This window comes from Mytilus edulis, chromosome 3 (genome assembly GCF_963676685.1).
Source record: "Mytilus edulis chromosome 3, xbMytEdul2.2, whole genome shotgun sequence".
In the NCBI taxonomy this organism is placed as follows: Eukaryota; Metazoa; Mollusca; class Bivalvia; order Mytilida; family Mytilidae; genus Mytilus; species Mytilus edulis.
In genome coordinates this window covers 42,826,367-42,849,819 of record NC_092346.1, presented here as the reverse complement: position 1 = coordinate 42,849,819, position 23,453 = coordinate 42,826,367, and the positions used below count along the sequence as shown (strand labels likewise).

Sequence of the window (23,453 nt, the reverse complement as noted above, 5' to 3'; positions counted from 1 at the left end):
ATACAATATTGTTAAACTGTTCAAAAAAATACTTCGAATAACTCCTTAAAAGTCGATTGCAATTGCACAACGTTGTTCCAAATGACTCTGATCGTAAACCTTGCAATTGATGGCGCTACTTGCCTAATTGCAGTAGAGTTACAGTTTGACATGTTATTAGAAAAATTGCATAATGACCGTATGATGATTTCTGAATGTCTGCTGATTTTTGTGTGTATCGTACATGATCAGTGTTTGACATCTTGTCTTATTCGTATTGTTGTCTTTCTATTCAACATATATATGTAGGACTCTAAAGTGCAATGGTGCTCTAAAGTGCGATGGGCACACTAAAGTGCGATGGTCTACGCTAAAATACGATGATGTCTTACGCTAAAGTGCGATGTTTTTTGTTTGCTAAAGTACGATGGTATATCACACTAAAGTGCAATGCACCAATAGGGTAAGGTTCGTTGTACAATGATTTTTAAAAATATTATTTTTGCAAACAAAGTTAGTATATATGCTATGGTATAACAAATGTGATACATGTAGGCTTTATAATATACTGGACTGTAGTGTAGGATTACGTGATTGTTTATAGAATACCAACCACGTAATAATTGCTAAAAAGGGTAATATAGGTGTGACAAAATGCTGTATTTCCTATTCAATCATTTTTTTAAAGTTCAGGCGCATTTAGAAATATTTGGATAATTGGCGAAGCTTGCCGTTCACACAATTCATCAATATTCTACCCCCCCTTTTTTTTACAGTCGCCATTGTAAATTTCAAATACAAAATGTTGGAATAAGTAATATTTATTTGTACAAGCTTTAATCTAAATGCAGGAAAAATTAAATATTCGCCAAGCTTTCTCCTTCTTCGTAACGAGTACAAATACATGTTATATTTTCCTACAGTTTCAGCATACAATTTATCATTTACGCTTAATTTTCAATAAAATCGACAATTATATTTTAACGAGGACCGCAAAATAAATTGCAACGTATACAATGATATAATTGGATCTGCTCGCTCCCAAAAGAAACAGGACACAGGAAACATTATTAGTATTCTACTAGTATTTTGTATCTATATAGTAAAATGCCAGGTCGGGTGCAGAACACGGATCCTTCTTTCACCACTAAAAACGCATTTGCTTCAGCCGACAAATCACAGTTAGGTTTGAAATAGTGTCATAGACATTCGGTTTAAAAATAGATGTTGATTAAATATTTATCTTACGGCATGTACATTTTTGGTTTATGTATAAACGACTGTTAACGTCATAATCCAACTGCGTTTCTAACGTCTATATTTTCGCATAGCATCGAACTTTAGCGTATGGAACCATCACACTTTAGCGTAGACCATCGCACTTGAGCGTGACCATCGTACTTTAGCGTCCCTATCGCACTTTAGAGTCCTACATATATATCTCAGTCTTTGGTACGTAATGTTTTAATAATATAAAAATTAGAATTAGGTCTTATACTAGATATTTTAAATATTTTACCTTGCGTAAGTTTGGTTGGCTCCATTATCAAACAACCATTTACTGTGCACATAGCGGTATTCTTCGGAATGAGCTGAACTAGATTATTATCATTTGCGATTGCACAGTGTTCCATTTCTATGTCCAGTCCAGCTATTTCTGACAATAAATAAAAATTTAGTGTTGTTTGTGTTCAAACGGAATGTTACGATTAGCAGAACAAGCGTTAATCATTTGGTAAAAATAGTATATATAATCGAACCGATTAAAAAAAATAATGTAAGAAATGCATAGAAATTTCTCTTTGGCTTTTCTGGAATCCATTATATGTTGGATGACCGACATATCAACAAATTCGACGCGTTCTTAGATCTTAAAAAAACAGGCAATCGTTAGATCTATCAAAGGACCGATTGTGTCTTCGTGACATTTTTAACAAAAAAGGATTCTCTGGGCGGGTTATGCATGCGAACAAGAAAAGCGCTTACTATGGCGACACATGGTATCCTTGTTTAGAGTCCACGGGATTATCTAGGTTGTTTTTACTTCAAATATATTCGTTTACATAGTGGGGTAACTAGATTCTAATATCGATCAACCATTCATTAGAGTGTACACTCTTCGTGTTTAAACTGGATAAACAGACACCAGATTGCTCAAGATCAAAATTTTAGATATTCAAAAGAACCTAAACAGATTAAACAAAAGCGTTTAAATAGAGAAGCGACATTACCAACTGAAATTACAAATCATCAGTGACAAAGACAAAAACTTTTTAAAAAATCAAAAAAGGAACAGATCACAAACATAATTTAGAAAAAGAAGAGACTGAGCAGTATGAACCCCCATAGAAACGAGCTCAGCTGCTCTTGAAAGGTAATCAGATCCGTCGTGTTACTCATATAAAATATGTTGATGAGTTTTATCAAGTGACATAGAATCATGCAAATGAGTATATCAATTTTACTTTTAATGACTTAGTTGTAAACTGAGTTTCATAAGATTCATAATCTATGAATATACAAACAGATCATTTCAATAATGCCGATATCGAAGAATTGGCTACTTGGTAGATGGGATTTGCGAATATAGATAGTCTACAAGCAGCGGTACTGACCTATTGATAGTATAAACTTTATCATTATTGCCTTCAGAATCAAAAGATCTACAAATAAACTCATCATAGATACCAGGACTAAATTTTGTATATACGCCAGACGCACGTTTCGTCTACAAAAGACTCATCAGTGACTCTCGAATCCAAAAAAGTTTAAAAAAAAAAAAAAAAAAAAAAAAAAAAAAAAAAGAAAAGCCAAATAAAGTACAAAGTTGAAGAGCACTGAGATCCAAAATTCCTAAAAGTGTTGCCAAATACAGCTAAGGTCAAAAAGTGTTCAATTCCAATATTGAAATTGAGGTGCAAAAAAGGAACGAACGAGATAAGGGGGAGGCCATGACATCGCTAATGTAAAATGTTATTTTTCACGACGTCAACTGTGAAATAGCTAGAGACTATGCATTTTTAGTCTGATTTATTTTGAAAACGAGTTCATGGACACCTCTTTTAAAAGAGTACATTGGCCTAATTATGTATGACGATTACTTGTGACAAATTTTAAAAACAAATAAGCAATGAAACTATTTTAAATAAGATTACAAGTAATAAAACGCAAAATTTTACTTTTTTTATTTACTAAAATCCTCAAAATGTGATTCAAACGAATTATTTCAAAGAAGTGTTACACAGAATTTAGACACACTTATGTCGAGAAGATATAACGGACGGTTTCACAATAGTTCGCGTGCCTTTATCTTTGAAACAAAAAAGAGGAGTATGTTGTTATAAGGATATAGATGACCAAGAAACATAAAATTTTCAGCAAATATCTAAAATGTCGACCAATTTTATTTCTAAAAACAGCACATGGAGGAATATTTTGATTGTATATTTGAGTGACTAGGTGAAAATCAGTCTGTATGCAAACTTTTATCAAAAATTCCCGAAAAATTAAAACTCGTTTCGTATGCCCTCAAAATAGGCATTTCATTAATCTAATTTCTAATGTCTCGTAGTACTGATGTTAAATTAAAATGTTGGAAACACCATGTGATTGTTGTCAAGTCTACCATAAATAATGGAATCTTTGAAACCATCTATGTTATGTCATCATTTCAATATTTAAAAAAAAAATCAGCAACGTAATTTATGTTGCTAAATATGATATAAATATTCAATCTAATCACTTGCTGTGGGCACGATTCGTCTGTTGAAATGACGTTTGTTTTAGTTATATAATATATGACTCTTTATTTCAGTTTATTTTTATTCCGAACAGATCGATGCTTGAATGTTTTATCATAGGATGAGAATAGAAATTTCCTTTGTTAATTGCAGTTATGATATACAGACATTTCTAATCAGAAAGAGTTCGGAGTTCGTTTTGTCTGCAGAAATGACCGTTTCTTTCTGTTATATAATAAAGTGCACTTTATTTCAGTTTTTTATTCCAAATATATCGATGCTTGTATGCTTTATGATTGGATAAGAAAGGAAACTTCTTTTGTTTATTGAAGTTATGATATGGAAAAACAACTTACCAGAAAGAGTTCGGATAGGCAAAGTGTGTACCTAACTGTACTGAATTTTACCCGAAAAAATGGAAAGTACTGACTTACTTATACTTCGTCACGTTTTGTCGACAGAAATGACGTTTCTTTTTGTTATATAATATATTACTGTTTATTTGTTGATTTGTATTCCAAATATATCGATGCTTGTATGCTTTATGATTGGATAATTAAGTTTTATTTATTGAAGGTAATGAAGTATTGATATGGAAACACTACTTAGCAGAAATAGTTCGGATAGGCAAAGTGTGTACCTAACTGTACTGAATTTTACCCGACAAAATGGAAAATACTGACTTACTTATACTTCGTCACGTTTTGTCTGCAGAAATAACGTTTTTTTTTTTGTTATATAATATATTACTGTTTATTTGTTGATTTGTATTCTAGATATATCTATGCTTCAATGTTTTATGATAGAATGATAATGGAAATTTCCTTTGTTCATTTAAGTTATGATATTGAAACACTTCTAACCAGAAATAGTTCGGATAGACAAAGTTTGTACTTAATTCTAATATGACGTGCTCCATTCGCTTGATGATTCAACTCATGCTCTAAATCCAATAAAAATTTTTTGCACATGCGTATATTGACTACTACAGAATAATTAGATTATCAAATTGGCAGGCATTTAATATATTTGATAATCTTTAAACATTTTCACCCTCTTAAATGATGCACATGTTGTTACTAATTCATTCATTATGACTGTAACGTGTTGCACTTTGAAATTGACATATTTGACCTAGATACGACAACCGTTCATTTTGGCTTTTGAAAACTCCTCCCTCTGAAAAATCACATTGTCAGTCGTTTGCTTGTTTACAAACTAAAAAGGGAGGTTCTACACCTATACACATCGAACATAGAAATTACCTTAATTGTCCAAATCAGAATCGAAATAATTGATGCAAGCTATACTTTATTTTATTTTTAACATGGATAGGCATTATATTCGTGTTATTTCAGCCCTCATTATCGCTCGGGCAACATAATCACGAATATAATGCCTACCCATGTTAAAACTGCAATTACGTATAGCTTGCATCAATTATTCTACTCGACAAAATACTGACTTACTTTTATTTGGGCACGTTTTGTCTGCAGAAATAACGTTTCTTTTTGTTATATGATATATTGTACTCTTTATTTGTGAATTTTTATTCCAGAAATAGCGATTCTTGCATATTTTACGATTGGATAAAAACGGAGAAGTCTTTTGTTAATTAAATTTATTATATAGAAATACCACTAAACCAAAAGAGTGGGGATGGTCCAAGTTTGTACTGCATTTAACCCGACCGAATGGAAAAGACTAACTTACATTAACTTTATTTAAAAATATCTCTCACCATTTAAAACTAAGACAGATTTTAATCATATATTAATTGTATCAAAATAATCAGTAGTTACCACTGTCAAAATCTTAAACACATTAAGGAGTTACAAATCACGAAAAAAAAATGAGTGCATCCCATGAACTGCAAAGGGAGCAAGGCCGAGTTGTCTCTTTGTAAGCATGCATCACATGCCATGCAAATCCACGCTCTGTCAAGGCAGTCTGAAATGAAACTCTCTCACTTCTGAACAGTCCTTCACACCACTGTTTAAAAATACAGTAAAGAGCAACTAAGACGCAGTTATATTTAGTTGAGAATTTTTCGACTACTGTTTCCGTCAAATCCAAAATCGGTTGAATGTATTCTAGATAAGGCCAAGTGTATTGTTGAACGGCAAACGCCTGAATCTGACAGATAAAGGTCAATTTGTCGACACAAAAAGGACCCGTATGTAAAGTGTTTACGCCCTCAAACAGCGCCACCTATAATTTTTTCTACGGCTTCTTTGAGAACGATGACCCGTTCTGTAGTAAATTAAATCATTAAATTAACTAAAACATAGAAAAGTAAGTGTAAAAAAACAATTGAAAGATATATTTGCAAAAGACTGGTTATGCATGATACGCTGGCAATGTGCGCAATGTCCTTTAATCCAAGATTGAAAATTAGTTTGTTTCCTACGTCATAATGGCGGATTTCAATGTTTACATTTTTTCATCTATCTATAAGCTGACACAATTTCGTATCCAATCATTTATCAGCAATTTTATTATTGATCTTTTGAGATTATCCAATTACATTTACCGTTAGAAAGTGGCTGCACGTTACCAGCCATCGTTACGAAGTAGCCATGTGTTTTGTGGGGATAACTTGGGAATGTTGTGTATTCAAAAGTTACGGTAAAAATCAATGTTTTCTTCATTAAATTTCCATGCATACACAAGTCATAACACCAAATCCATTCTTAACCGACCCCATAAGGTGAATAGACATATTTAACTGTCTGCTTTAGCAAAAATTCGTGTAAATAAGCCTGATGGGTCGTTTTGAATTCAAGCACAGCAGACAAACACGTGGTAGATTGTTTATGTTTGATAGTTTGTTTACCTTAGTTGCACGTTGATATTACTATATACTTACAACCTTTATTATGTTATACTTTCAAGAGTTATATAATACATCTTGCCTAAGAAACACGTCTAACTAGGTGCAAGGACTTCCTTTACTAGGTCTTTAAATAATGAGGTAATGAGGGTGTTTACAGCATTTTTTTTTTTGCATTTGATACATTTCATATACATGTACATTGTATGTACACAAAGAACAATAGAGTAAATGAACATACATGGGTTTAATTTCCACCCTAGTTATAAATTTTGATACTCATTATAGGTTGGAACAAATAGAGCAGATTGCAATTGACAATAATGTAATGTCTAAAATGCTGATTGATGGGGCCAAGTCCTCAACATCATTTTGTCTAAGTATACAGCAGCTCCTCTAAGGATTAGTAAGGGAATACTTTACATATAGTCCAATGGCTTAGTCCTGTCTTTTTTTGTCTCTGATATTTCCTTATTTATATTATCATTTCTATTATTCTCTTGTACATGTAGTAAGACAAAAGCTATTGTTACTCTTATATTCCTCATTTGCCTGAAAACAATGGAATTGATTCATTGTTGATGTATTTAAATTGACTTGTAATTTAACTGTCACTGCTAACAGACACTTGGACTCTGGTGACGAGTTTCTAGACTGTTATCTCATTGGCAATTATACCATATTTGAATGTTAGTTTCCCCTTTATAACCGTTTAAGAAAAGAATTTACTGATAATGTAATAATAAGTTGTAAAAATTTTGAAAAGTTAAGCACAAGTTCCAAATGTTATTGGCTTTTTATTCAAGAAAACCTAGAGGTATTGAAAAGTGTTGCAACTTAAAATAAATGTTTTAAGCTCAGAAAACTATCAATAAAGTACAGATATTGTTTTAATTAAGACTTTGAGAAAAGGAGTAGGTCCGGTATATCAACATTATTGTGTCAATTATAAACATCACTGCAATACATTACTTTGCTCTTAATGGGCCCTTTGATTGGAATATCTTATCTTATCTTATACCACATCTCTTTATTTTAGTACTAACAGGTTAACTTTTAAAAGCATTTAAGGTCAGTGAGATGTTGACAAACTTACTCAATGATTGTAAATCCAGATAATATCATGAGGTTGTTACTATACTATATATAAAAATATTAATTTTCGCGAACCATTTAGGTCACGGAAATTCCAAAATATGGCATCAGTAAGGAGAGTTGTGCAAATAATGTGAATACACAAAACCCCCATCCAAATTATCTCTAGCTAAAAGTATTCATCTTTTTCTATTTTAAATGTACTAACAATATTCAATTTTTCTATAATTTCGATTAAAATATTCCAAAATCTGAGTAAAAATAGATCGAATGCCCCAAATAAACATTGTCTGATTGGTTGAAGTACTGTGGCGTCGATGCTTAGCATAATAAGCCTCGATGTAAAGCACACGCTTCACAAGAATAAGGAGAGTTTTACAAATAATGTGAATACACAGATCCTCCATCCTATTTATATTTTGCTGGAAATGTTGCAGTGTTCATCATTTCGGTTTTGATTCTGCTCACAACATTCCATTTTTTCTATAATTCCGATTTAAATATGTGGAACCCGCAATAAAAATAGATGGCCTCAATCACGTGGCCTCAATGATTTAATAGCAACGCAAAAATTCCATTAATCATGTTGTACTTTGTTACCAGTCGGAACTACTCGGCCTTTCTGGTTGCACGAAGTGAATAGCCGAGTAGTTCCGATTGACGATGTTACATAAGCCGAATCACACATACATTTCTTTGCGCTCAAATGTAATTCTTGGTGAAGTATACAGGTAACTTCGTTTACGAAAATTTATACACACTTTATCATTAACATATTACCAGGCTTTTGCATATTCACGTTTTTTCATGCTGAACTGTAGTCGAATTCAATTCTATACATTTTTTTTTACGTAAATCAATAGGAGTAAGAATTTTTTTTGCGCCAATTTAACCAGTATCATCACCATCAACAAAATTATTTACCGTTATTATTGTGCAATTTCAGTTATATAGTTTATCAAGTAGAGAATTTTTGGTAAGTATTACTTATTCATGTTAAGGTTCCACTGATGTGCTTCTCTAGACCTTTTTGACGGTCCGTTTTATCCCATTTATCTCAATACCACAGTCGCTTGAATTTTAGTGATATATGTATGAAAAAAAAAGAAAAAAAATACTGTTATATCAGAGACATGACATATATACACATGTGTATATATGTCTCTGGTTATATGTATAATAATTATACATATAACAGTATTTTATAAAAAAAAATTTCATACATATATCACTAAAATTCAAGCGACTGTGCTAAATACAATCTCCGATGACAGAAATGTCAACCCGACCTATTTGTGTCGAAAGTGAAAATCGCATCTATTTGATGAAATAATTTCTTCTTCAACGGTTCATGCATTATTTCTGTATTATTTGATAACAAATCAAATTCACGTTGCATGTTTGCATGAAAATGGTTATGTATTAGTGAATGGTAAGGGCGATGCAACATGCGAGGTCAGTGCGCGATCACGTGACATTATTATTATATTAAACATGCTCCCCGTGTAACACGTGTCTGAATTATCCTTTCAAAGTGTTATGAATCTTTCAATCACTATTTTATGATATATTTCTTTTTGTTTTTAGGTCTGCATATCAGTATAGTTCAAGTGAATTAGTAATAGTTCTGAGTTGTGTGGTTTTTTTTTTTATAGAATTAGAAGGTAAGTCTACATAAGTTATATTTAACTTAAGTCTAAAAAGATAACTCCACTTTCCCTCTATATTTAAAACCGCATACTAATTTAAACAGCATTTGCTCCCCTTGAACACTTATTTGCCCCTTCCCCGTCATTTCCCTTTAAATTTGCGCAAAAGTCATACTTTTAGTCCATTTACATGTACATTAATGGCCGATTTGTGATTTTACCATCTTAACTGCAATTTTCATATTGAACACATTTGACCATTCAGTATGAGTTCCCACGTTTTTTGTCTTATATGAAGGAGGTTAACTTTTTATGTCATGTTTTCCTAAACACCTTATAATTATTGCTATTTGGTTAGAGAACACAATTAATTTGTAGTGCATTTCTTTTAGAACATATATGAAAATTAAAAAAATCCCACCCGTGCTTTCTCAATGAAACTTTTACAGTGTGTTGTACTACTTTTGGGACAAATTATATCAAAATTGTAGAAAACTTCATCGTCTCTAACTCAAAATATGGACAATTTTATCTTTAGGGCGTCTTGAAATCTTGACAGCTTCCGAAGTTCTATATTTCAACCTTTTTCACCTGGACCAAATCACTACTTTCCTTTAAAATCAGGACCCATATTTTTTTACAGTGTAATTTCACCCCCCTACTTCCAATTTGAGGCATTAAACATGGAGAAATTAATATGGAAGGGGTATTAAAATTAATGGCAAGTAACCCACTATTAACACTTGAGACTATATTCGTGAACAATGAAAATCATGGGACGACAATTGTGGTCTCGGACCTAATAGGATAGAAAGAGTTGACAAATCTTAAAAAAACTTGGTATGACCAAAGCCTTATAAATTATAACACTGCTTGCAAAGTTTCACAACAATAGGATATACATTATAGACAATATGTTAAATTCTATACTGATCTTTGCGTGTTAAATTTTGACTTTAAAATTGGAAAATTTCAACTATCAACATGTTGGGCTTTAAAAATTAAAATATTGCAGAAAAATTCCATTTAAATGCCTTAATATATCATTTATTATGTACATAAAGCAAAAGAGTACTCATTTGATTTATCAGACTTAGCATAATTATTCAAAAGTCAAATTTATATCAGCCTGGGCCTAAAAATTGAGGTTTTTCAATGAAAGGGGACCTTTCATGAAGATGTAATATTTTCCAGCAATTTTAAATTTGTGAAGCTCTTTGCTTATAAATAATCCTTACATATGTATTGCATGTACTTGAAATGGAAAGAAACGTTACAAATATCATATCATATTAGTTTAAAAGGGTCTTAAGCCAAGTAAGACTGGAAAAAAATAAGGGTCAATTTAGGCCGTGCCACATATTTCCATTAAAAAATGCATATTGAGGCTATAAGAAATAAAAAAATGTGTCTTTTTTTATCATTTCTATATTCATGTGACATGATACAACAAATCTGAGCACAAAAAGGCTCTTGCAATTAGCTTTTCTTGCAGAGAGTATGGTCTGATACAAAGATTTTTGGCTTTTTAGTGAAAAACTTGAATGCAATTTTAGTGTCAACAGGCTTATATTTAAACCACTTGCTATCCTACAGAAGAAAAGAAAGATATGTGAAATGGAACAGGTACAATAGACATTGTAATGTGCTTTTGGTTCAAATTTAGTGAGGTCTTTATTGTGGACTTCAAATTTTATGTACCAAGAACCCCACTTTTGACTTCATCCAAACAGGGCGTTAGACAAGGGTCATTTATACAAACATTTTGCACATATTGTCTGAGATAATCTTCTTTTCTGTAGATCCTGAGTTCATAAACAAGTAAAGGAACTAGATAAAGGCATAGAAACACAAGTATTGACACATGAAAACCTGTCAGATAGAAAGTCAGGATGCCATGTACAAATGTATGCTTTAATATTGAAAAAGCCATAAAATGCCTATTTTGACCATAAAATGCCAAAATTGGTAATTTTTGTAGAAATTCTATAGAATAAAAGTTTGAATCCTTTAGTTTCATGCTATTTGACAAATTGACACCACCAAATCATTTAAGGAAGTTGCCCAAGTACAGATTCTATATTGACAGACTTCACCTCTTAGGTCCGAGAACACAATTAATTCGTAGTGCATTTCTTTTAGAACATAAATGAAAATAAAAAAAATCCCACCTGCGCTTTCTCAATGAAACTTTTACAGTGTGTTGTACTACTTTTTGGACAAATTATATCAAAATTGTAGAAAACTTCATCGTCTCTAACTCAAAATATGTACAATTTTATCTTTAGGGCGTCTTGAAATCTTTTGACAGCTTCCGAAATACCTATATTTCAACCTTTTTCACCTGGACCAAATCACTTCTTTCCTTTAAAATTCGGGACCCAAATTTTTTTACAGTGTAATTCCCGACTTACAATTTGAGGCATTAAACATGGATAAATTAATTTGGAAGGGGTATGTAAATTAATGGCAAGTAACCCACTATTAACACTAGGGACTTTATTCGTGAACAACGAAAATCAAGGGACGACAATTGTGGTCTCGAACCATTTGTCTGTCTGGATTGTTAAAACCACAAAATCAGATAGTGATGAATATGCAAGTTTTCAACGATCCCGGAAAATACGAAAAATACACCTTATCGCTATTTCATCCAATCTCGGAAAGACAGTCAAATGTACAACTCCCTGTTTGGGTCATGTGGCTGAAAATAGAGTTTTTTAGTAGAGAGCTGAGGGAGTAAAAACTTTAGAAAGCGATCATCAAGAAACTTTAAGGGGGTGGCAGGTCTAAATCATTTATATAGGATTTCTCTATATTTTTCTATAAATGAACTTTATATTATAGTTAATAGAAAAATAAAATAAAAAAAGTGGGGTTACCTTTCATTTGCGCTTATAATCAGTCTTCCAAAGAAGCATATATTTATGTAAAAGTGTTTTTTTTCTGTTGAAGTAATAGGAGAAATAAAGTTAATATCGAAATAAAAAAAGAAATTTATTACAGAAATCGCTCAAATTTTACAATAATTTAGTTTAAGTACAGCTTACATATGGAAATGATATTAAAAAATATAGGTCACAGATGAGTTGAAAAAGATATTTCAATTGTAAAGCAAAAAAATGGCATTTACCCACCAAAGGGAGATAATTTGGAACTTTTTCAATGATGAATACATTCCAAAACAGGGACAAAACTTAAAGGGGCCCAGTCGCCCATGGCTCCTAGATTTTGAGCTGGGCCCCTGAACTTTCAGTTAAATTTCAGTTGAACATATACAAACTAATTATGAAATATCTGGTCTGGGCTCCTAGCTTGAAATTCCCAAGTTTAGTCCCTGTAAAAGTCATCTGGGGCCAACACAAATTTATTGTTTTGAATGATATTTGTACCATATGATAAAGTAACAACTACAAAAGGTAACAAATAAAATTTGTAATGAAAAACAAATGTTTATTTTTTTTCTGAAAATTTTATACCCTCGAGGCTCCTTAATATAGTATGATCCACTTTTTTCCAAATTAAAATTGAAGTAAAAAATTATTTTGTTTAAAGTTTTTACGGTAAGGGACGACATCTAAAGATAAAGGGCGACATCAAAAGATCAATGTAAGATAAAAAACTTAATTCAAATAGTTTGGGGGTTGAACTGCTGCAAAATTTGGTTATCTGACATTGATTTTTACATATATCCATATGGGTCAATCAGTTTTTCCCAAATTAAGTTAAGAAGGGGGTAGGGGGGTCAGTGAAAAAGCTATGTGAATTAAGTTTTTAATCCTTCATTGAACTTTTGGTGTCGTCCTTAAGTTAAAACAGGTCTCATAAAATAGTATTGTGCATCAGTGTAAATTTCATGAATTCTTAAATCACATGTATATAAATCATGGACTATAATTCTTTATAGCAATATCTGTTAGCCATTTAGGGGTCTTTTGCATTTAAAGTTCAGATTAAGTGGGTTTATTTTGTGAAAAATTACCTCAATATGAAGGACAATATATAGACTCAAAAAATGGTATATCAAACAGAAGAAAAAAAAAGGGAAAATACAGTGAATTTTGGAGAATTTATATTATTAAATGTACATGCATTTGAAATATTTAAGATCCATGGTGACCTAGCTACCAGTTTAGAAAACAGTGATTTAAATGCTAGTCTATTAGAGGGATATTTCATTTTCAGAACCAGAACTTTTCAGGGGGGAGGGGGGGGCAGTCATGCTTCAGTGAGTGATTCTTTATATAATCAACCAAATTTTTCCCATAAAAAGGGGGTTGGGGGGCCCCCCTGGATCCACCTATGGTCTTAGATAACATTTTATAGTTATGAATATTTTGTCAGTTGACTAAAACTAGATGGAGGCGTGTGTGTTCTTATTTCCAACAGAAGGACACTAAACCTATATCAATATGTGCATGAAGCAAATTGATAGTTGCTAGATACTGAATGATTATACCACAAGAAAGTTTTAACCTGTGCATATATATACTTAAAATACGATAAAAAAATCATGTCTTTTTCAGGACTTCTGAATCCAACCATGTAGTATGGAATGTTCTTGAGATATGGTTTTGGTCGATGGATGTTCACGAAGGACCTGTAGTACAAAGTATATCACTGGATTTAGCTCTTTGTCTAAGTGTATTATTAAATTACTTTGCTTTGAGCTCAGTTCATTGTTATGCAATTCTTTCTTTGTAAAATAAAGATTTGACAGACAACTCTCATGTACAAGGATTTGTCAAAGTAGTATCACCTCTTATGTACAATGTAAGTATTAGGGAGATAAAAGCATTCTATTTTAATTTGAACCAAACATAATTTGTTTGTTCAATTATGTTAAAAAAACGATAAGTTCTATCTAGGCTTATCGATTTCTTAAACTATATTTCATTGTTCATGCTTGAAATCTTTATACAACCACAGAAATTTTTACGGTCCTAAATAGGTATCCTGTCGTCGTCGTCCGAAGACAGATGGTTTCCATATAATAACTTAACTATAAGCAAAAAGAAATAAATAAAATTATAACACAATGTTTATAACCACAAAAGGAAGCTTGGGATTAATTTTGGGGGTTATAGTCCATAAGGTTTATGTTCCAAAGGTGCCCAAAACAAGCATTAATTTAGTGTCAGTACAAAAAGTTGTGTATAAGTATTTCAAGTGCTCTGAAATTGTACCATAATGTTTAATACCATAAGTAGAAGGTTGGGGTATATTTTAAGGGTTATTGGGGCAAACAGTCGAGGAATTGAGGGCCAAAAACAAGCATGTTTGTAGAGTCGAGACCATAAATTGTCCAGAATGGTTGTTGAATTACCTAAAACCAATGCTTTATGAAATCTTCTTTGAAAATTAGAGTTGTCTTTCTCTGTCCAGAATAGTAGTTTAATCAACTTAAATTAATGCTTTATACAATATACAATGCAAAATTCACTACCAACTGATAAATTAAAGCAGTCTTTAATAACCATTCAGTGATTACAAGCATTTTGATTATCATTCTAGGGTTATGCCCTTTTACAAATGGAAACATTGAAGAATTATTTAGTCTTAACTTAAGTTTTTTTAACTAAATCTAGTGAACCATACCAATAGTAAGCAAATACATATGAAAAAGATGTGGTATGCTTTCCAATGAGACAGTTCTCCACAAGAGACCAAATGACACAGAAGTTAACAACTATAGGTCACTGTACGGACATAAACAATAAGCAAAGCCAATACCGCATAATCAGCTATAAAAGGCACCGAAATGACAATACAAAACAATTCAAACGAGAAAACTAATGGCCTTATTTATGTTAAAAAAAAAATAAACAAAAAACTTATATGTAACACATAAATAAACGACAATCACCGAGTTACAGGCTCCTTATATCATGTTCTCAAATCTAGATATCATCTCCCATATAGAAAAAAACGCGTGAAAAAATGAATCTATTATGTGTTGCTCTCCTAGATACAAAATGTATCCAAAATCAAAGATGTAGAACATATTCTATCATAATCATTCGGTAACTAGTGTTATTACTGTCTCCTCCATGCCTGTCTTGAACATAAAAAAAAAATTAAATAAATAACAGTTCTAATGCTCAGGTTGGTTGTCACCGTGCAACACAGTTAATAATATAAAAAAGAAGATGTGGTATGATTGCCAATGAGACAACTATCCACAAAAGACCAAAATGACACAAACATTAACAATTATAGGTCACTGTACGGCCTTCAACAATGAGCAAAGCCCTTACCGCATATATAGTCAGCTATAAAAGGCCCTGATAAGACAATGTAAAACAATTCAAGCGAGAAAACTAATGGCCTCATTTATTTAAAAAAATGAACGAAAAAACAAATATGTAACACATAAACAAACGACAACCACTGAATTACAGGCTCCTGACTTGGGACAGGCACATACAAAAATAATGTGGCGGGGTTAAACATGTTAGTGGGATCCCAAGCCTCCCCTAACCTGGGACAGTGGTATAACAGTACAACATAAGAACGAACTATAAAAATCAGTTAAAAAAGGCTCAACTCATCAGATAGACAAAAAAATAACACCATAAAGGAAAAACATAGAACTCCTTTTGTCATAAGACAATGTCCAACATCCAAACATACTATCCACACTCATCTGTGTCCACACTTGTTTATTAAAGAAAATAATGTGATTAAATTGATTATCTCAATTAAAAGAACTGACATTCTGATTTGATACTATGAGATTATTTCTGATATCAGAATCATAAATATCTCATTGTTGTCCTTTTTTCATAAAAAATCTGAACATACTGTATTTAAGTCAGTTTTATTTTTGTCTGAGACTACTATAACATGGGAAGTGACCAATCTCTATGTTATACATTGTAGTAGTCTCAGGTTTTTGTTTTTGTAGTTCAATTGGCTATGCATTTTAGAGCAGGTAAATATGAATTTGGATTAAATTTGAAGTTGATTCAGTATATTTTATGACATAATACCACTACTTTATTTCAACAAAGCATGTTCAAACTTTATTTACTGGTCAGCTTAGCTTATTATTCAATCAATAATTTAATTGAAAGGACTCAACAGTTGGTCGCAGGACTTTTGAATTCAAGTATAAGAAGGAAAAAAATAAAGCAAAACTTGAAATAATACAAATAAGGCAGCAACCATTTGATTTTCTGGGGGGGGCTATGGGTTTTTTTTCTGTGCAAACTTTTTTTTTCGACTGCGGCGAAAAACAATCTATTTTTTTCGCGACAAGTCGAAAACAACTTTTTTTCTTTCAATTTTAGCATTACATATAGTGGCAGCTGAGGGTGAAACAAACAATTTTTTTTTCTCAGAATCAAAAACAAATTATTTTTTTCTCCAAAAACTGGAAACAAACTTTTTTTTCCAAAAAAAACCATAGCCCCCCCCAGAAAATCAAATGGTTGCTGCCTAATAGGAATTATGAGATCTGCATGATATCAGATTGCAATACAGCTTTTGTTCAGTTTATATCATTGTGTTGATTAATTATTATGTTTTAATTCCTTTCTGGTTCAGATTTTTTTCTCTTGATTAAGGCAAGCAACAGAACTTGTACATTTTATATAGTTTCTTATCTCAGGGTGAATGCAGACAATTTTAAACATGGGTGGTGGTTTTCTCAACCAAGGATTAAAAGGAGGGTTCCAACTATATGATCCCATTCATATGCATTAATATTCCATAAAAAGAGGAGGTTCCAATCTTCAGACCCCCTGGGATCCACCACTGTATCTTAAAGCAGGTATAATAAAACAAAAATTGTACATGTACTTCTGTCCACTGCAAATTGATTTTATGTTCATCAATGTAAATGTTCACAATTTTGAAGACTATATTTCCTTTTTTTCCATATTTTTGTTTTATAAATGTAATGAAAAGTTCAATTCTATTGTAACACAGGTTCTGCTGACAAATGACTGATAAACCCTTCTTGTATCCTTCTATCTACCAAAAGGTGTTTGAGAATATACAATAAGTTCAAGTTTCAGAGAAAATTCAGTTAAATGTATAATTTTCTTCTTTGGAAGTGTTCAATAACCTGTAAGTACTTGAACAAAATGTCATATTCAACCGTCCATGACTATTTAATTTTAATGTTACAACAGTAGCGGAACATGGACTATTGAAAAGTTATTCAAGAAATCGTCGAAATATATCTGCAATCATTAATTTTACTCGAATTTACTGTTGTGAACTTGCAATATCCAACGATGCGCATACCGAGTTATCTCCCTTTGATCTCCGCTTCGCCAAGAATAAGCTGACACAATTGCGTATCCGGGGTTTTTGTGATCTGATAGAGTATAATAAGAACCAAAAAATGGTTTTACTTCATATTTTATACCCCTCAAAACGTTACCAAACCTATTTAAGGAATTATTAAGGATTTTCCGTGGACCTACGCAAATTTTATAATATTTTAACAACACTTTTCCGGAGCACCTGAGATCACCCCTAGTTTTTGGTGGGGTTCGTGTTGTTTATTCTTTAGTTTTCTATGTTGTGTCATGTGTACTATTGTTTTTCTGTTTGTCTTTTTCATTTTAAGCCATGGCGTTGTCAGTTTGTTTTAGATTTATGAGTTTGACTGTCCCTTTGGTATATTTCGTCCCTCTTTTAATAATAATTATATAAAATAAGGAAGCTAATTCAATCTAGAATTGAACAATTTGGTTTTTATTAATGTTCGAGTACAAATAAGTCAATACAAGTCCGAAAACCACGAGGCATGCACGTTTACCAAAAATGACACAATAGGTAAAAATGTCAAATACAGCAGTTAACATTAAGTTATAATCTTAATTACTAAAAAAAAAAAAACAAATATGTAACAAAGAAGCACAAAATGGCATATAGACCAAAACATATTAGCAAAAATTAAAGACAAGAATACACAAAGTTGCCATAGTACAATAACACAATAACGGGCTGTAAAAGTACAGAGACAGGTCATATATGAAACTAAGAAACAAAAAAAGGCATATAGACAGAGCACAAAGCAAAAAAAAAAAAGGCAATCAACTTACAAGACACTGTATATCATAATACAATATTTTAGGTTTTGTTGTACTCATATGAAGCAGAATTCATAGTCAACTTTCTTAAAGTAGTAAAATCCTGCCAAAATCGAAAATTTGACTTTCAGATATACTTATGATGTTCTGCAACAAGTATCACAGTGCATACTATCAAAACTAGATTGTCTGCTTCAGATCTTGACATTCACACCAATTGACAACTACAAATGGTTTTAGTTATCTATGTTGTTTCTTTTGTACTATTATTTGTCTGTTTGTCTTTTCATTTTTATCCATGGCGTTGTCAGTTTATTTTCGATTTATGAGTTTGACTGTTCCTCTGGTATCTTTCGACCCTCTTCTATAACTAAACACTGTGGCAAACGTACTCAATTGAGTTAACCCATTGTCGACAGTTGAGTTCTCCCTTATTCAAACTACAATTTACAGTTCGTTCATTTTGTGTTGTTACACTACTGTCCCCGGTAATTGGAGAGCTGCACGCTTTAAAATATGGTGAACTTCGCTATAAACTGTATGTACAACTCCCATGAAATGAGTTCCGAATTTTACATTTTTTCACATTTGGTTATATCTTTTTCTGACTAATCAAGCAACTATGAGCTTTTAAATACAAAGAATGGCTCATTGAAGTGTGAAGGGGAAGTAACTTACTGATATCTTGCTCTACTTGTGCGTCATTTCTACCTATTGTAGTTATGCCAACCTGAAATTAATAAAAGTAAATTACAAAATAAATACTAATAAGAGACAAAATGATTAACTGTTAAATGAAACCTTATATTAGTGGCTTAGATTTTGGGAGTTAGAGGCAAAATCCTAGTTGGCTTATTGACTTTTTTTACCTCTTGATTACTGAAAGGAACCAACAAAGCGCGTTTTAGCTGTCATTTTATACATTAATTTAAAGGTTCGTTCTTCAAACGTAACATATGATATTTTCATGCTGTACAGATTTCTTTGTAACGTCTGGAACAGGTTATTAGATCCAGGTTGTTTTTTAATTTGTTTATCTGAGATTTTCGTTAAAAGTTTTCAGGAATATAGGCTTTTTTCGCTCCTTTCGATTATGATTCAATTCTGTCCATCTGTATATAATTTTGCACTGGGTCGATGCCACTGCTGGTGGACGTTTCGTCCCCGAGGGTATCACCAGCCCAGTAGTCAACATTATGGTGTTGACATGAATATCAATAATGTGGTCATTTTTTTTTTTTATATATAAATTTCCTGTTAACAAAAGTTTAAATTTTTCGAAAAACTAAGGATTTTCTTATTCCAGGCATAGATTTTCTTAGCCGTATTTGGCACAACTTTTTGGAATTTTGGATCGTCAATGCTCTTCAACTTTGTAATTGTTTGGCTTTATAAATATTTTGATATGAGCGTCACTGATGAGTCTTACGTAGACGAAACGCGAGTCTGGGGTACTAAATTATAATCCTGGTAACTTTGATATGCCAGTTAGTATTCGAATAAATTCCATATCAAACCTTAAGATTATACATAGTTATCCCTGTGCTAAATATATCATCATCAATGCCAATAAGATGTGGATGTGCTGAATCTAACATAATTCCCTTTCCTTCCTTGCGAACAGCCATTGCATGGTCCTGTAGAAATCAATAATTAAAATATTAAAAACATAACGATTAAAACCACAAATATAATCTTGCAGGAAGATATATTTATTTAAAAGACATATAAAATACCATATGCGTAGTGATGGGATTTTCAAATTATTAAACAAAACTGAAAAAAATTGAGTAACAAACAATATAATAAGAAATGTAACCCAGACTAGGTAATTATTCATTTATTGATTTTGTCTCTGTTAAACAACTTTAGGGAACACAGAGAATGTTTTAGAAAAAACCCAATTGTATAAAAATGCGCATTTCAAATACTAGTAAACATTAATAAATAGTAGAAAACCATGGAAATTTTGTAGTAAATCATCTTAACAAACTGTATTTTTTACGAATTTAATGGAGGAATTAACAGTCAAAACAGAGAAGAGACGTGACGTGGAAAATAAAGTAAACTAAGGTAATAACATTTTAACGGAAGTACAAGCAAACGAGCTATATTGTTTCAATAGATATAAGAAGATGTGGTATGAGTGCCGAAGAGACAACCTTCGTCCAATTCACAATCAATAAGAGTAAACCATTATAGGTCAAGGTACGGTCTTCAATGCTCATACCAAACAGCAAGCTGTAAAGAGTCCCAAACAATTACTAGTGTTTAACCATTCAAACGGGAAAACCAATAGTCTAATCTATATAAAAAACGAGAAACACCTATGAACCACACAATCAAAAGAAAGCTTCTGAACATCAGATTCATTCCTGTCTTAGGACAGGTACAAACAATTGCAGCGGGATTAAACTTTTTAAGTGTATCAAACCTGCTCCCTTATATAAAACAATTGTGTAATATCACAACATAGAAAGATACACTATAAAATATCAATCGGAATGGCTTAACTCAATCTAAAAATGTAGTAACACAAATTAACACACAACAAACGAATGACTTTGATCAAGCATTATTGCATTATGTCGGTGTTCAATTTTGTTTTTATACATACAGCAATATCTGTTTCATGCCATTTTTCTGTCCATTCTTCGGTCAACACCTTAACCTAAATATTTCAAGAAAAATAGGTTTTATTTCACATTCTCTCGATATTTTTTAACACTTTTGATACTTGTAGTCAAAGAGAAATACGTCTAACTTGCATTACATATATGATTTGTCACGTATGTAATACTTTTGTATTACAGATTATATAAGTATTATGAAGATAGAAAAGTAAGCTTTGCTTAAATTTATTCATATATTGAAACACTCATATGAATACCTTATTTGGATCTCCAGATTTACTGGTGGTAAATTATGAAATATAAATATGTTTTACTCATATCGTTTCAAATTTTTTGATGTCTTTATAGATTACCTTATATGTCTTTGGCAAAGCTTTAACTATTTTGGTCCTCAATGGTCTTTTAAAGGTTTTTTTTATTCGAGCGTCACTGACGAGTATTTTGTAGACGAAACGCGCGTATGGCGCAAATAAAAAATTTCTATCCTGGTAACTATTTTTATTTATATTATATTGTGTCAGAAAATCACATTTGATTTTGGGTTTCCTAATATAATACTTACCCTGACTTCACTTTCTTGTAACATTTCCTTCACTCTTGGTTCAGCAGACTTGTCCTTGAAAGAATTTTAAACAGTGACAATATGCAAAAAAGGATTAAAATTGGTGGTGCAAAATGCAGAACGCTGTTTGTGAACATTTCGTCCGCGAGTGTATCACCAGCCCAGTAGTGAGCACTTCGGTGTTGACATGAATATTAATTATATATGGTCATTTTTATAAATTTCCTGTTACAAAGCTTTGAGAAGTTTTCGAAAAACTAAGGATTTTCTCATCCCAGGAAGAGACCACCTTAGTCGTATTTAGCACAAATTTTAAGAATTTTGGGTCTTCAATGCTCTTCAACTTTGTACTTGTTTGTCTTTATAACTACTAGTATTTTGATCTGAGCGTCACTGCTGAGTATTACATAGACGAAACGCGCGTCTGGCGTATTCACTTATAATCCTGGTACCTTTTATAACTATTTACTTGTATGAAACTTCAGAGATTACAAAACAGTGAAAGATATTAAAAAAAAACGTTTTGTTCTGATAATTTATGCATCAGCGACGTAATATTTAAAAGCATTTCTCATAATTATTTTTTAATTATTGGAATATTTAGCATTATAACATACAAGTTCTCCAATAAGCATTGCTTTCAGACGTAATATTTCCTCTTTCATCTCTCTGATCAATCGAACACTAGCATCCTGAAGAATTGAGAACAAATCTATTAAAAATTGACAATGTCTTTTCGAGGAATCTGCTTTAACAAATCTATTACAAACTGGCAATGTCTTTTCGAGGAATCTGCCCTCTTAGATAAGTGTTATTTAAGGTATTATTCTGAATGTTCTGTTATTACTGTCTTTAAAGTTTTAAAGTGATAGAGCTGATTCTTCCTCCAACCTATGTTTTGCATCGGTTGACAACGTTTTTTCGGGGGTAACCATCTACTCTAAGACCTTATCAGCTAAGTGTATTGTTGTTTCTCTCCTTAAATTATTTTTATATTACGTTATGACAAGCAAATACAATAGTGATTACTAAATAAAGGAATCAGTCATTAGATTTTTATTTAGTGTTTGGTAGAATTGTTTGTTTATTTCTTCGTTTTGCCATGGCATTGAAAGTTGCTCTTCTACATATAAGCTTTTAAACCCCTTGTTATATTGCACCTCTTTTTCATATCAGATATGACGAAATAAAAGATATGCAAATGCTTCATATTTAAATAAACCTCATTTTTAGTTGGTTTGTTTACGATGTTCTTCGCTCCTACTGCATATCTCAAAGTCCTTAGTGTTTCATTATAATTGATATCAGCTGGTGATATTGCTGCAATAATAATAATTTTAAAATGTTCAGTTTCAAGACAAGCAGGTCCTATAGGGATATCGCTTCATAAAATACAAATTTCAGAACAAAAGATATAAAAGTCTTCTACCCCTTTACAAAAAAAAATATAACAAAATACCAAACTTCATGGATGAGTCAAAACGGAAAGTCCTTAGCAACTGACAAAATAAAAAACTCAAACACATAAAAAGAATGTCATATTCCTGAAATGGTACAGATTTTTTTTTTTAACGAAAATGGTTATTAAAACCTAATATCTAGCTTAACATCTTACTTGTATGACAGTCGCATAGAATTCCATTATCTTGACAACAATGTGTGAGCATAACAACCGAACATATAGGTATATATTTCAAAAATTGGGGAACATCAGTCAACATTGTTTTTAATCTTAATTACTAAAAAAACTATTTCAACAAAGAAAAAAAGTCATATAGACACTCTACAGACAAAGTACACAAGCAAAAACGAAAGACAAGAAAATAAATTAGCCAGAAGCACAATATAACAATGGCGGGATTTACAAATATCGAGCCATACCAAATGTATATGTTAAATAATCAAAATTGGACTA

At 31.8% G+C, this 23,453-nt stretch overlaps 1 protein-coding gene across 1 annotated transcript in view; it reads right to left on the bottom strand.

Annotated features, from left to right (window-relative positions):
- LOC139516567 (kinesin-like protein KIF16B) overlaps positions 1–23,453 on the bottom strand; it is a 55,403-nt gene that overhangs the window by 16,639 nt on the left and 15,311 nt on the right. The window contains exons 13-19 of the mRNA XM_071306747.1: positions 22,761–22,858; positions 22,156–22,230; positions 21,539–21,592; positions 20,961–21,014; positions 19,861–19,980; positions 19,022–19,073; positions 1,499–1,636 (exon numbers count right to left, since the gene is read on the bottom strand). Of these exons, the coding sequence (XP_071162848.1) occupies positions 1,499–1,636; positions 19,022–19,073; positions 19,861–19,980; positions 20,961–21,014; positions 21,539–21,592; positions 22,156–22,230; positions 22,761–22,858 (591 nt within the window). The remainder of the gene's footprint in view (positions 1–1,498; positions 1,637–19,021; positions 19,074–19,860; positions 19,981–20,960; positions 21,015–21,538; positions 21,593–22,155; positions 22,231–22,760; positions 22,859–23,453) is intronic.